Source organism: Contarinia nasturtii, unplaced genomic scaffold (genome assembly GCF_009176525.2).
Source record: "Contarinia nasturtii isolate CC-2019 unplaced genomic scaffold, AAFC_CNas_1.1 Cnas_scaffold_129, whole genome shotgun sequence".
NCBI lineage: Eukaryota > Metazoa > Arthropoda > Insecta > Diptera > Cecidomyiidae > Contarinia > Contarinia nasturtii.
In genome coordinates, this window is record NW_022197486.1 from 4,882,302 (window position 1) to 4,897,227 (window position 14,926).

The following is a 14,926-nucleotide window of genomic DNA, read 5'->3' on the forward strand; positions in this document are numbered from 1 at the left end:
TAAATATAAAATGACAAAAATGAATCGGTACAATAATGATAAGTTATCGATTCTGCATATCTGTCATTAGTCATGTATATGTATCGCCCACCATTGACCGAGTCGATTCTTGTGTTGAAAAAAGGTGCGTTCAATGCTCGTTGATTGAACGGTACCATTTCTTTTTTCGCTCACATCTCGATAGACATGAAGTGAGCGCACACACTCACACAACACTGCATACATACAAGTAATTGTAGCGAAGAAAAATAAAGTCGCATTGCAAACGACTATACAAAAATACATATTATATTTTTTTGTTAGAAAGAATTCAATTCTTAATGATTGCAGTGTTAAAAGTGTATTGCAACAAAATACAACGTTCAAAATAATTGTGGTAAATTGGTTAAAAATTAAATGTTTTTGGTGTTATTTTCATGGATAAAATTGTATGGAATTTGCGAAAATCGGCTTGAATACACACTCCATAGTTTTTTTTTTGGCATGAAGAATAAGAAGCGGCCGAGTCAAAACAACAACAAAATTATTCATTGAAATAATTAGATGTGAAATAAATGCAAGCATATTCCAAGCAATTTTATAACCAAGAATGATTCAATGTGTGGCAAATTAAAAAGGATTTGATTTAAGTGAATAACTATAGATAATAAATTCGAAATTGTGTTTGGTTAAGGTGTGTGTTAGTTTTGGTGCTTAATGAGCGAGCGAGTGAGAAAGATAGTGAGCGAGAGAAAAATGCTGAGAAAAGTGCACATACAACAGTTAGCATAAATTGAAATGAATGTGTTTTTTCTTGTGATTATGAGAGAATGATTGAGAATGAAGAAGAAAGAGTGAGTGGGAATAGCGGGCATACCGTAGAATGAATGATAGTGTGTGGTAAATGAGCAAATTAACAGCGAATATGTGTATTTTTCTGTTAATTCTTTTAAAAATAACCAAATTTTACGCGTATCTGTTTCAGAATTTTTGTTACTTTTTTTTTCAACTTTCACTTAAACATCACGCATACAAATCATTTCGCCGCCAAATTGTATGCAATTAATTTTCGAAAATCGATTGAATTAATCAACTTGTGATTATCTCTTCACACAATTTAGGTTTTAGTTTACGGAAACGCTTCGTAAACACAACTAAAGCTATATAAAACAGGCGAAGAGACGACAACAAGTTTCGCTGATACAAAACAGACTCCAGAGAGTTCAACATTTTTGTTTTGTTTTCAATTAAAAACATTGACCAGTTAAAAAGCCGATAATGTCGACCGTACAGCCGTCACAATCACCTCCACAACAATCACCCGATGCAAAAAAGGTCGGTTCAGATGGCGAAGATTTTTCAGACACAGCCAATGAGACGGTTACGTTTGAGGTACGTGTTTAAGTTTTTGATTTGTTATTTCGTTTTTTTTTTTATCGTTTTAAAACAATAAAATGAAAGCATATGTAGACATAAACATCGTGATATAGAACGGACAAAGAAAGAGACAATTCTTTAAAAAGATTTCATTAACACGTTTGGATGTGATGTAAGTTCGATGACGTCGTTTATCGTATCAGCATAAAGTTCGTGACTATCAATCAAAGTGCAAACATCTGTGTAGCCAATGAACAAATATTTTGTTGAATTGTGTGCAGAGAAATCAGTTTTTGCTCTATATTAAACAAACGCCAATATGTCACATCCGAACGACAAAATAATGACAACAATCACACACACTGAAAGAAAAAAAAACTGATTCTTGCATCGATATTGTAAATGTTCATTAATATATGAAAATCATCGAAAAGATTAAGCGATAAGCAAATGCATATACTGTAAAACAAGAGCATCGTTGATTGATTCGCTTCAATTTGCGGTTTCCGCTGCTATGGTTTTTCCGCTTTCGAATTTTATATAATCATAAGAAAAATTCCGAATGAAAAAATGTTTGCCATTTTCCATTTCGATTTTGAAATGGTTTGTTCTCTTTCGGTTCACCATCATGAATGTTATCGATTACAATGATTTCAAATGGTGACTTCGAATATAAGAGATATTTTAAAACGATTTGCATCGATAAACAACATTTGATTAAAAAGTTTTACGCTTCTTTTCTTTCTTTCAAATATAGCTATGCTCTGATGCAAATAAAACAGCAACCAGCTCATCACACCAAGATTCTGAGTATGACACGGCCAGTGATTCACAATCATCAGATGAAGCTGATCCTTTGCAAAAGTCCGAACCAGCCGGAGATTCTGGTGGCGGTAAAACAGTTGATGAAAGTCTTATTGATTTAGTCAATGCCAAAACCGGCATGATGCATCTTGACGATGAAGAAAGTCGCAAATTATCGTGCAAAGAAAATGATGTGCATGATGATGCCGATGGAGAGGCTGATGATGATGAAGAAAGGTAATTTTTTTAACGAACGATAAATAGAGAAAGGAAATACCATATCTAAAATCGCCCTTGATTTTGATTAGTTTGACTCGACGTGGCAGAAGAGGCAGCCACAGTGGAGAATCCGAGGATGATGACGATGATGATGATAGATCCGATGATGATATTAGAAGTGACGGTAAGAAACGAACGATATATTACGTATTTTTTTTTCTTCTTCTTCTTTTCTTTTCGGTTCAAAAATAGATGCATATTAACATAATAAACGGTATTGGATATCAAAACATCTACTAATGCCGGTTGATTTGCATATGTTAAATACGTCGGTCGATTGTATGACTCATTTTAATTAACAGTTAGATGAAGTTTGATTGGAATCTAATGAATGAAAAGCAATCAAGTTAATTTTGTCGAGTGAACATGCACAGTTTTATTGTTATCAAACGATGAACATTGTGACCCCATTCATTTTCATGTTTGTTTTTGTTTTTGGTTGGAATTAGAATGAAATGATTGGAATCTAATAATGTGTCTGTTTTTGTAGAAGTTAATATGTCAAAAGTTTTGCAAAAATTTGCGAAAAAACAATAATAATGAAAATTTAGTTTCGCCGGGAAATTTTCGTTAGTTTTGAATTGAACGAGGTTTTTTTGCAATTATCATCACTTTGACCCAATATTTAATATTTTTCGTCTATTTTTCTGTAGTTTTTTTCGTCTTTTCTTCCATTTTCTTGTTTAAAATCAGAAGACACATAATTAATAAAAAAAATAATCGTTTGATATTGTTGATTTAGATGAAAGTGAGAGTGACAATGGAAGTATTATACTAGATTTGGAGCGTCAACGTGGTGATGGCGAAGAGGAGCAAAACGAAGAAGGAAAGAAAGTGGATGACGATGAAGATCGTAGCAATCCTCAATACATCCCCAAGCGAGGTGTTTTCTATGAACACGATGACCGAACTGCCGATGATCCGTATGTTCTTATTGTCATTTTTTCTTTAAGTTTCCAAATTGACTAAAATAAAAATTGCTTTTAAAAAAACCACAGCGATGCGAATAGCGCTGAGTTGGAAGATGGTGCTGATGAGCAGCCACCGAAACCAGTAAAAAAGACTTCAGATCGATGGGCGCATGATTATTATGATGAATCAGAGCAAGCGCCAAAGTCACGTGCTGAATTGGTGAATTCATATGGCTATGATATTCGTAATGAAGACGGTCCACCGAAAACTCGACGTAATCGTCGATATAAGTAAGTGATATATATTAAGGTTGGTACGATTTGCGATTAACATTTAAATTGTGATCAATTTTTAGCCGTGGCCCAAGCAAATACACTCGCAAATGGGAAGATGAAAGTGCATATGCCAAACAGAATGCATTACCACCAAGAAATCCACGTCCCGAAGATTTCCCCGAGCTGGGCTCGAAAGTTGATCGCCGTGCTAAGAGCAGTTATCAAGATCGTCAAGAAGAGAAAGAGAATAAATTACGGCAGAATTATCAAAACGACGACGATAATCGAATTTATGCGAGTCGAAAGAAGATACCAAGCCGTCAGAATGACAGGCGTGATAGCGATCGACGCGATATTTCACCACGGTCGCGTCGCCAACATGATCGATACGGGCCGAGTAAGAGTTTTTCCATTTCAATTTATTGTTTTCAAAATGAATTGTTCGATTTTAATGTGGATGTTGATTTAGGTCGTGGCAGAGAAAATGATTTGGATGATCGACGAAAGAACAAGGACAAAGGTTATAAAATCCATGGCCGAAGCACGATGGAATTTAAAAATCAAAATCGTAACAGAAGTAGCGAATATGAAGGTCGCGGTAGCGGTGGAATGCATCATCGAAATAATAGCGGTGGTCATTCGGAATCTCGTAATCACTCACATCATCATGACGATGAACATGTTGAATCGATTAGTTTCACAAATTCGAAACTTAATAATAATTCAAATCGATTTTCTAATGTGGAATATTCGAATGTTGGATCGATGCAAGGCAGAGAATATGGCATCAATCAGTTGGGACAAGAGCAAACAATGGTAAACTGACATTTGTTTTCAAAGTTAAGTTTAGAATTCAATTTTATCGATATTTTTTTTTATTGATTTTTACAGCAACAATCTCAGAATCAACAGTCACAATCCCAGCAACGGTTCCAATTAGTATCCAACGAAATACCAATTAATCTAGAGTCGGGCAATCAAATGCCTAACCAACAAAATTCCCAAAGCACTTTGCTTACAACGAACCATTCATTGCCTATTTCATCCAGCGTTATTGGTATGTTACGATTTGACAAAAAAATGCATTTTTTTAGATAAAATTTTGGAATGATTTTTTTCTCTCTCAATTTATAGCTACAACTGGAGCCGCACCGCTTAATCCACAGGCAATACATGGACAAGCCATAAATCAAGTACAACAACCACCACCAATGGGACACATACAAGGAGCTGGTAAACTTGATTGATAAATACACTATCGTAGTTGTTGCATTTCTAGTCGAATTCTTTACCAAAAAAAAACGGCATATGCCACAGTCAATTTTTAAAATAAGCGATTTTTTTTGTATGTAGAAATGTTTATTAAAAAAATCGATCATTTTAGTTTTGATACACCAACCCCTCTTGTTTTGTAGACTCCTTTTTCCTTTTTTTTTTTTTAAATCCATACCGTAGAACATTCTTCCATGCATGACATTCACAAAAAATTCTCTGTCATTCCTTTTAACCCGTTTAATTTTTGTCCACGAAATATTCAATAGCGAATAATTCAAATAATTTAAATAAAGGTCACCAGAAACGCTATTCAAATCAACGGCAACGGACTGGATTAGAAGCACAAACACAACCACCAGCTCAAACACAACAACTGCCAATGAATGTGGTAATTCAACAACAACAGTCTCAACAACCACCACAACCGCCACAAAATCCACATCAAACCACACCACATCAGACACCACAACAAAATGTTGTACCGAATGTATCGGCACCCACACAATTTCAACCAAACTATTTTCCTAATGAATATCCAGGTAACATTGACTCATCATTCATTTTGTTTTGAACGTTCATTTAATAATAATGTGCATTTTGTGTTTTAGCTATTAATCAATTGTACGTGTCTGACATCCGGTAAGAGAATATTGATTCAACTTGAAATTAATTCCATTTAACAAAATAAATGAATTTAATTTTTCTAATGGATTTTTCAATTTCGTTCTGTGAAATAGACAACAACCGTCGGGTCCCGCATCTGGATACTTGCCACAAGGCGCTCCACCACAGCCTGCATCCGTTGGTGTAGTGCCACAAATGATGAATTTTGTGCCCGCTCATCCACCTATGCAACCAGCTCCCGTTGTACAACCCGTTCCTAATGCTCAAGTAGTTGCCCAGCCACCGCAAGGGCAATATCCGACGTATCCAGCATATGCTGGCGTACAGAATTATAATTCAGCTGTAAGTTTAACAAGAATTTGCATTTTCTTTTACAACAACAAAAAAAAGAAATTTTTTCTGATTTTTAATTAAAAAATTCTGAATGTTGATTTAGAGCGGCATAACATATTATGCACCACAAACGCAAGCACCACCACGACCAATATTGTCACAGCGACGTCATAAAAATGCAATTCCAATCATGGCGCCACCAGAGCGAAGCAACAAAAATTCGCATGGCAATCGATCAAGCGGAAGCGGGCCAAATTCCAGCAATAATGACAGCAACAACAACAGTGACCAACAACAGGTATAATATGAAACAAAAATATGCAGAGAAGGGCGCATGTGATTTGAAAACACGGTGTATTTTTACCACTTTGAAAAAAAAAATCCAAACTGAAAAATCGATGGAAAAAAACGAAATAAGTCATTTGATGTCCTTCAATACGTCAATTACATTTTATACTTGTTTACATTGTTGCTTCTTGGATGCAAACCATTGCATGTAAAATCCAATTCATGCACATTTCGTTGTTGTTTTTATTTTCATTTAATAAATTGTTTTTATTGACATTTATAACAGGGCGCCCAGTCAGTGGATAATACAGCTGAAAATATCGATCACATCTTGGACAATATGTTTGTGCAGAGACCGCACCCATATCAGTCTGGTTTAGCTGGTAATTAAAATGTCCAACCGTGCGGAGTTGTATTAGTTTTTTTTTATAATTGAAAATCGTTTTTGTTTTTATAGAATCAGCGGCAACCGTACGAAAGGACTCATCAAGTGACGGTCCAAAATCGCAAATGGTTGATGTCAGTGGGAATTCTGAAACAAAAGATGATGCTGGTAATATCGAACAATCGACTGGTTCTTTTGGTGATATGAACATTTCAGTTGCGGTAAGCATATTCAACTTGATTAAGATAACGATTTTTAATTGTAAAATTCCTAAAATTATGAAATGTTGTTCAATTTTCATTTACACAGATTCAAGCAAATCAGTAGGAACAAAATTATAAAAACAATGAACAGCAACATGAGATTTTACGACCAAGACTAATAAGCAACCATCTGTAAATATTATTGAAGAGAATGCTGTAATAAACAACGCATGGAAGATCATTCATCCGACCATTTCATCTCACAATTTACAAGATTTCTTTCTTTTAATACGAAAAAAAAATTCAAATGCAATTGTTCCAAATTCAAATTGAATAAAAAACACACGGCTTATATACAGATTGATTTTTTATTCGAACGTTTTTATTGCGTAGTTTCTTCTTTGCTTCGTCCAAAAGTTTTTTAAGGTCGTCCACTTTTCGCCGGTCGACACACCGCGGACATATGCACATCGGTGGAAAGGTATTAAAGTGCCAATTAGAGTCCAAAATTCCAAAAAGTAACCGGCCGGCCGAAGTCTTACTGGCTATTTTCTCGAAAACGAGTGCAATGATTTCATTGACATTTCACAGATTTTAGGCCCATGCCTTAGCTAGAATTAGCCACATAGCTCGTATCTGGCAAAGTTTTCGTTTTCAAGATATGGCCTTTGATAGATGATGAAAATATGGCCAAAAATGGCTATTTCTTAATACGGTTACTGTGGCGCCTAGAGTCGACATACCCGAGACATATGGATATCACAGCAATGAAATCCCTACTACCGTGCTAGATGGTGTCGACACGAGTGGATGGATTTTTAAATTTATTTGAATGACGCCATGTTACTATACTTGTCCATTACAACGTACATGTAACAGAAGATACGCACAGTCCATGTCCACGCTAGTGGACATAAACGATTTGAACCGTCAATGTGAACTAGATCAAGTATAGAACTTTACATAGGATCATATACGATGAATATGGATTACACCATGGCCTGGAAATGCCTATGTAATTTGAGTGAGACTCAAACATGTTCTTCTTTTTCCATCAAATATACCAGTGGCGCCACCAATTTTACATATAAGCGCATACAAAATTTTCAATATGGCTGCGCCCATGAGAGAGAAAATTTCGTCTCATTCATTTCCGCCCCATGTTTCAAAATACCGTCACCAATGTCGACACCATTTGACATCAAAATGTTGACAGTAAAAATATGTGTTATTGTTGTTGTCGTTTCATTACTGTGATGGATATCGTTGGAAAGGTCTTGAAGAAGTCTATCGAAAGATGCCATTTGCAAATTTGAAATATCGAGTCGGAGTGGCCAAAATGGCCAAAAATAACAATATGGCCGGTCTACCAAATACATTGTGAATAATCGAAACTAATGATTTTTTTTGAAAATATCATACATTTCAGCTCCAAGTCATAAAAAATCTGCATACCATACACACACAAACAAACACAAACACACACACACACACGCGCGGAATTAATGTATACAATTTAACCTATACAGATCGATATAAAGTACAGAAAAAATGAGAGGTGCCCCATCGGAGTATTAGGGGCAGGAGAGCCCCCCACTTTGAAAACTTCATAGAATCAAAATGTGTTGTACTAAAAAGTTGTTCAGAATGATGAGACACATTTTTTGGGACAGTTGCCCTCCAAGGGGGGTTGGGGGTCATAACCCCTCAACCTATAATTTTTTTACCTGAAACCCAAAAATTCGGATTCTCCTTACTCACCCAAAGGGGGTCTCCATACAAAATCTTCGAAAATTAAAAAAAAAAATAGCCTTCAATTTGGTTTAAACCCTTTCTAGCTCCAAAAAGTAACTGCATATTTAGATTCTTCATGAAAAATTACCTCTACGCTTCATATATTGCGAGCCCCTTAGACCCATTTGTACCTCCAATAAGGGTTAAAATGTTAAAAAATACAAAATCGAAATTACAGGTGAAATCCCCTTTAACCCCAAAAATAATTACATATTTGGATTCCCCATAAAAAGTTACCGTTAGAACCATGTACATTTCGAACCACCCATAACCCCCTCTGTACGTCAGGTTAATAAAAACACAACATCGACAAATTACTACATTATTTCATATTTGGACTCAATTGTGAAATGATTTATTGAACATGATCTAAACAGAAAAGTGAGATAAATAAGAAAAGGAAATAAGCAGCATGCACCATGTCCTTCCAACGACCTTCACAATTTCCTTCTTTCGTTTTCATCTTCGTCGTTGTTGTATGTTTCATCACAGTGCGTATATAATCTCACAAGCCCATTTTTTAATTTTGTCGTTTGGTTTCTAAATATTTTCCTTAACAATTGTTGATGAAAAAAGAATGATTTTGGTAGAAGGGTTGTTTTCTTTCTGAATCGAATACTACCACGACCAACTGGAATTTTTTTCTCTGTTCGTGTTCAATGTTATCACCACACGGACAAAGATATGGATGTGGTTTGTCGTTTTTTTTTGTATCTATTGCAAAATATGTATCAACAATTTATTTTTCAACAGAAATTTCAAGATAGCGTATATGACACCCAAAAATGGCCATTTATACAACTTTCTTTCGATATGCAACTATTTAATTTTCTCTTCTTCAAACAAAAACTCCAACTTATTCTATCATCATGGAGCTTATCATTCATATAGTTAGTAAACGTATAATAAAAATATAACAGACTAAGCTTCAATGTGCATTTTCTATTCAACTTCGTGTTGACAGTAACCAAGGGTTACGCATCAAAATATAAACAAAAATTAACACGCACTTATCTTATGCTATCTAATTGTTTACAGTTTTTGTTCACGATGAATCCAAAAAGTTCGCTAAAAAATATTACCGCGAATATTCAACAACCTGTAAAAGATGTCGAATTAAAAAAACCATCACGAAAAAGATTCGATTCAAAAGTGTTGACCAAAGGTCGTCGAAGTCAAAGTTTGGATCGAATATTGGACGACATAAGCGGTGACTCACGTGAAGAACGTCGAAATCGACGACAATTCATGAATTTGGTAAATTTAACACGATAAAATTTAATTTGAATATTTGATGATAGTTTTTTGCTTTTCGTTTATTGATTTAGATTTCGGAAAAAAATGAGCAAATTGAAAAATTGATAAAGCGCGTCACTACATTGCATTCATTAAATAACGAATTTGCCGTTGAACACGAAAAACTTGAGAATGAATTGCAAGAATCTCAACAACGTTGCATGGAGTATGAACAAGAGCGAGAAAAGGGCTGCGATTCGTGTCGTTCGTTGACCAAAAATAACAAGGAAAATCAATTAGAAATCGATCGATTGTTCAGTGAAAATGAACAGTTGGTCAGCGATATAAATATGATGAAAGTGCTCATCTATCGTTTGAATGTACAACTTGAAAATTATCAAGAACTATTGCGTAAACAAGATAACGATGGAAAATACATTCATAATCGAAAGCATGTTCATGAGATGTCGGCCATAAATTATGAGAATATCGAATCAATCGATTGGGGTTGCGTTCAATCATTTGTATTGGCACCTCTGTTGAATGCATACCAAGAAACCATACGCGAAAAGAATAATTTAGTCAAACAATATGAGACGGAACTAAATCAGGAAAGTGGACGAATAAAGGAGATTTTAAGCGAAAATGAGGGACTACATGAACAAATTGAACATATGAAACAATCTGATGATTCATGGCATGCGGAAAAAGTTCGATTACAGGCTCAATTGGATGTGTGCAGGTAATTTTTGTTGGTGCTTCATTTTTGACAATTTTTGAATTTCAATCAAATTCATTTTTATTTTAAATTTCTGTTAAAAGAAATAAAGCGGAAATTCATTCAAAACGTGCTGATTTAGCGAAAGAAAAATTATTGGAGGTAATGCGACTTTATGAACAGAAAATTCAATCGCAATCGATTGATATTGAACGTCTTCAAGAAGCATATAATCGATTAAAGGGTGAACAAAGCAATTGTAGGACTATGCATGAGCAACCCGAATTGGTTATCGAACGGCTGAAAGAATGCCAAAGGTACTACCCTAATACATGACGCTATGAAAAATTAACGATTTCACATAGTTTAACCGTAATTTCAGATTATTTGATGAAGCTAAAGTGCAGCACGAAACCGAACGAACCAAACTGAATGACGAAATAATGACACTCAAGGAAACAAATCAGAAAAATGAGGTTGAGAACCAAAGTTTGAAACTAAGAATAATCGAACAAAAAACAACAATCGATGCACAAAACGTAAAAATTAAGTAAGTCAAATGCATCTTAAATTATAAAATGTCAGAATGTAATGGTAAACCGTTCATTTCAGCGTTTTTGAGAAGAAAATTGAGAAAATCCGTCGAAAATTTGTGCATTTGCAACAATCACGTGCGATGATAAAAAGCCGCTTGAAAAGTGCCATAACCTGGAATCAAAAAGTTGAAGCGGCCGCAAAGACAATCTCTTGGCCAAATTTGCAGAAAATCGAACAGATGCTACGGCAAAAGGACACACAACTGCAACAAATTCACATTCAATATAAGAACGATGTGGAAAATTTACAAAAAAAACTGCACCGGCGAGATGAAACACTGCGAAAAGTGCTGTTGAACAAAGTCAAGAAAAAATGCTCTTCTTAACAATGATGTATTGACCGTTTTCTGCCGAGAATTGAATAAAAATCTTATTAGAATTTCCATCTTTGAACTGAACTAGTTTAATATAGAAACAGTGTTTCAATGTGCCATAGCACAAAGAGAGTCACATAACAACAAATTCGACAAAATAACATCCCTCTTTGATGCCTCACCCTATATTTTATCGATTTCATGGCGCACTCTTCTATCATTTTCCATATTGTACACACGGTGTATTGCAATAGCAAAGCCGAAAATATATTCTTACTGCCACCAACACACATACACATACGTTTCCGTTCAATTTTATTACCGACCCATACACATACGAATCATATGAATGCCGCCTGTGTTACGATACCATGGATGATGTGAGTCCCATTGAAAGGGCTTCCAAATGCATATATGTGCTCCGTTCATACAAACACATACACAAATCCATACATACATTCGCGTATACGCACGCTCACAATCGCATCAACATCAGTTGTGTGACACATGCATTTATTTAAACTTATTAGAATGTCCACATACAAATATAAATTTGACAATTGAAAAGAAGGCTGGAAAAATCCTCAGTTGTCGAACGCACTTGATGCAATCCTGAATAAACTATATTCAAATAAACAGTAGATTTACAACCATTCTCTGTATACATTAAAGAAAACTGCAATACATATACGAACATTGCAACAGAAAAAAAGGAAAACAATAACAAGAAACGAACTGAAAAATTTGAAACAACAATTCTTTGAGTAAAAGAAAAAAGAATTAAAAACTCTCAAAATTCCGATTAGAAATAGATTCATTTAAGTGTAAATATATCGATACTATTTGGTTTTAGTAAAATTAGAAAATTTGCGTCACACGCTAATCCTAATCCAAATTGGCTTTAGTGAATATTTATTTATTTAAAAAAAAATTAGTGTAAATTCAATGCAGAATATAAATTTATAATTGTAAATCATCTAAGTGCCAATGTGTTTTAGTGAAATTGATAACTTTGGCAATTAGCAGAAAGGCGAATAGAGTATTGAAAATGTAAGTGAATGGAAATAAAATTACAGAAAAAAAATCATTGACAGGACTCTGTCATTCACTTTTTCTTTATCTAAGTGAGATGATAAACTGACGAAATTGATACAAAAATAAGGGAAAAAAGAAGTAAAAATATACTGGTTTTGATTAAATCCATTCAAATATTGTTAACGAATGTGTCAATATTCATGTTTTTGGTGTGAGCACATTGTTCTTGATTCGGTCGATTATCCATATTCTTTCGTACATGAAGGACGGCATCTTCAATATCGGTGACATACTGCACGAAATCTCATTTATCTCCCGTTTTCGCATGAACGAATTTCATGTGGAATACATTTTTTTTATGTTCCGTGCATTCATTGCATTCGTATCCTGTCATCAGTACGTGTACCTAATGAATGGTTTTGCTTTCGTTTTGTGAATGTATTTGTTCATGCATGTTGTATGCAAATATGTGTATTGGTGGCAACTGCCACAAACAGTATACACACGGTGGTCGATGATTCATACTCATTCGTTTAAGCACCATTACCTTTCTTTTAATGTGTTTTCTCTCTGAATGTGTGCGTGTGTGTATGTGTTCGGTAGTAAAAATTGTGGTGCGGGTGTAATGTAAAATATAAACTTGAACACTGTTTAATAATGAATGCATGCATGCATTATGTTTTTATTTAAGTCGGTCGAGCACTGAAATTAAAACCACATTGGAAAACACGCATTAATAAAATGAAACGCTGTTCGTATGCATATGTACCCCGTTTAAAATGCACGCATTTTTAAAATTTTATATCGATTACTAGAACTCGGTTGCATTTGTTATGTATTGATAAAAAAAAGTGTAGAGTACACCAATCATGCAAACGCCCTTGCACCGTTTAACGTCATAATTTGACGGGAATTGTAAAAATGAGCATGTTAAATCAATTGGGATTGTTATCATTCAGGCAACATTGAATTCATATTGGATTAAATCCATTTGGAATTACAAGCAACTGCAATGACCCTTCCCATATAAAATATTGATATTGTTCATTTTCTTTGTTTGTTTTGTGTACTTTCAACTAGTATTTCATAGTGTGTATAAAATGTCAACATTTTTGTTCGCATTTTCAAAAGACGCTCTCAAAAACTGTGAAAATTTAAAAACGATGGAGAAAATAGTAGAGAAAATAGTCTGAATAAGTGATAAATGACGAAAGTATGAAAAAAACCCAGAAAAATGAAAAGAAAATGTTAAAAACCGCATCATCTTATTTTTCACTCTTGAACACACTCATAAAAACATTTAATAGCCGCACTGCGCATTGATTTGTCAAGATGCATTCAGAAAAAAAAATCGTAGACTGGATTTGGTTGCGAACGGCATATTAAAAGTAAAAAAAAAACAACATAAAATAATGACTGTTTTCGGGGTCAATAGATCTAAAACCATTCCGACTATATGTAGGCGAAGTGTGGCAAAAATTCAATCAGGATGTATTTAGATCATGCGCTAATCTGCAAAACATAACTCGAATTTCCTTTAGGTTAGAACCTTGTTATTTAAAAACAAAACCGGTCTCTCTTTTTCTTCCACATCTGTCATTGCTTCTATCTCTCTCTGTTTTATTGGAATAAAAGTCGAATGCTAAAATGATAACGTTATAAAAACCTATAATTCTATTTTATGATTCAAAATCTTCATGTTCGCGAAACAACTTGTTTCGACTTATCAACTGGTTATATTTAATTGCCCGACATTCAATATCATAGAAATGGTCGGAAACTGTTACACAATTCATTAAAACTTATACGCGCCACATCTAATTAATGCGATGAACAGCACATGAAACATGTATTATTTTTTTCGCTTCGAATTTCTCGAATCGACACAAAAAATGAGATAATGTATTGTCCGGCACGTTCCAAAGGCCATAACATTTCTTAATATTCATGATAATAATAGTGAATTTGACACTTAACAATTACTCATTTTCCTTAGTCACCAAACTGATGATATATATCCTCTTGATGATGATGATGTGAGATGATGTTATCATCGCAATTTTCTCTCATCTAAAATTGTAATTCATTTGTGAATGCATCAATTACGTGTGAATTCTCACGAATAAATTATACGGTGATAACAATGCGATGTTTTTTTTTTTCTTCAAAAGACTCAAAATTAATGCAACAATCGGCCAATTGTCAAAATGAAATGAGATAAACATGAAAACGGTATCTAATGTGAATAGATGAGATTTTCAATGGGAATGACGCTTGAAGCCTTGAGCTATTTGCATGAGGCATCGTAACATTGGATCAAAATTATTAACCAAAAATGCATTTTCACAGAATAAATTACATGCATTCATTTTACTTTCATGTCATTGCATGAATTTCATGAAACTTTAGATAAATAATAGAATTTTTATCTGTAATAACAATGATCATAATGTACATTGCAGGTTTGATTTTTGAACAAAGATTAAGTGTGTAACCAAT

The 14,926-nt window shown here is 34.3% G+C and overlaps 2 protein-coding genes across 3 annotated transcripts; both read left to right on the forward strand.

Annotated features, from left to right (window-relative positions):
• Positions 1–211: 211 nt before the first annotated feature.
• LOC116345258 (protein CASC3) lies at positions 212–7,088 on the forward strand. Of its 2 annotated transcripts, none has more exons than XM_031774481.1 (17): positions 212–376; positions 1,101–1,371; positions 2,114–2,397; positions 2,469–2,563; positions 3,182–3,362; positions 3,438–3,641; positions 3,707–4,023; positions 4,096–4,442; positions 4,518–4,683; positions 4,761–4,859; positions 5,168–5,440; positions 5,510–5,540; positions 5,639–5,867; positions 5,962–6,156; positions 6,433–6,529; positions 6,604–6,752; positions 6,841–7,088. In XM_031774481.1, the coding sequence occupies exons 2-17, from the start codon at positions 1,258–1,260 to the stop codon at positions 6,856–6,858; spliced, it is 2,799 nt and encodes a 932-aa protein (XP_031630341.1). In that variant the 5' UTR covers positions 212–376; positions 1,101–1,257; the 3' UTR covers positions 6,859–7,088. The 2 variants fall into 2 exon arrangements, with proteins under 2 accessions (XP_031630341.1, XP_031630349.1); XM_031774489.1 differs by having other exon boundaries at positions 5,195–5,440.
• Positions 7,089–9,578: 2,490 nt separating this feature from the next.
• LOC116348300 (protein Cep89 homolog) lies at positions 9,579–11,404 on the forward strand. The gene is made up of 5 exons (XM_031779277.1): positions 9,579–9,785; positions 9,857–10,506; positions 10,587–10,799; positions 10,865–11,032; positions 11,095–11,404. The coding sequence occupies exons 1-5, from the start codon at positions 9,579–9,581 to the stop codon at positions 11,402–11,404; spliced, it is 1,548 nt and encodes a 515-aa protein (XP_031635137.1).
• The last annotated feature ends 3,522 nt before the right edge of the window (positions 11,405–14,926 follow it).

Bases quoted from the DNA above. Each gene is read 5' to 3' on its own strand.
- LOC116345258 (XM_031774481.1), top strand. From the start codon at position 1,258: ATGTCGACCGTACAGCCGTCACAATCACCTCCACAACAATCACCCGAT. The intron at 4,443-4,517 runs GTAAACTGACAT...TGATTTTTACAG, and splicing joins TGGGACAAGAGCAAACAATG to CAACAATCTCAGAATCAACA. The intron at 4,684-4,760 runs GTATGTTACGAT...CTCAATTTATAG, and splicing joins TATTTCATCCAGCGTTATTG to CTACAACTGGAGCCGCACCG.
- LOC116348300 (XM_031779277.1), top strand. From the start codon at position 9,579: ATGAATCCAAAAAGTTCGCTAAAAAATATTACCGCGAATATTCAACAA. The intron at 9,786-9,856 runs GTAAATTTAACA...TTATTGATTTAG, and splicing joins GACGACAATTCATGAATTTG to ATTTCGGAAAAAAATGAGCA. The intron at 11,033-11,094 runs GTAAGTCAAATG...CGTTCATTTCAG, and splicing joins GCACAAAACGTAAAAATTAA to CGTTTTTGAGAAGAAAATTG.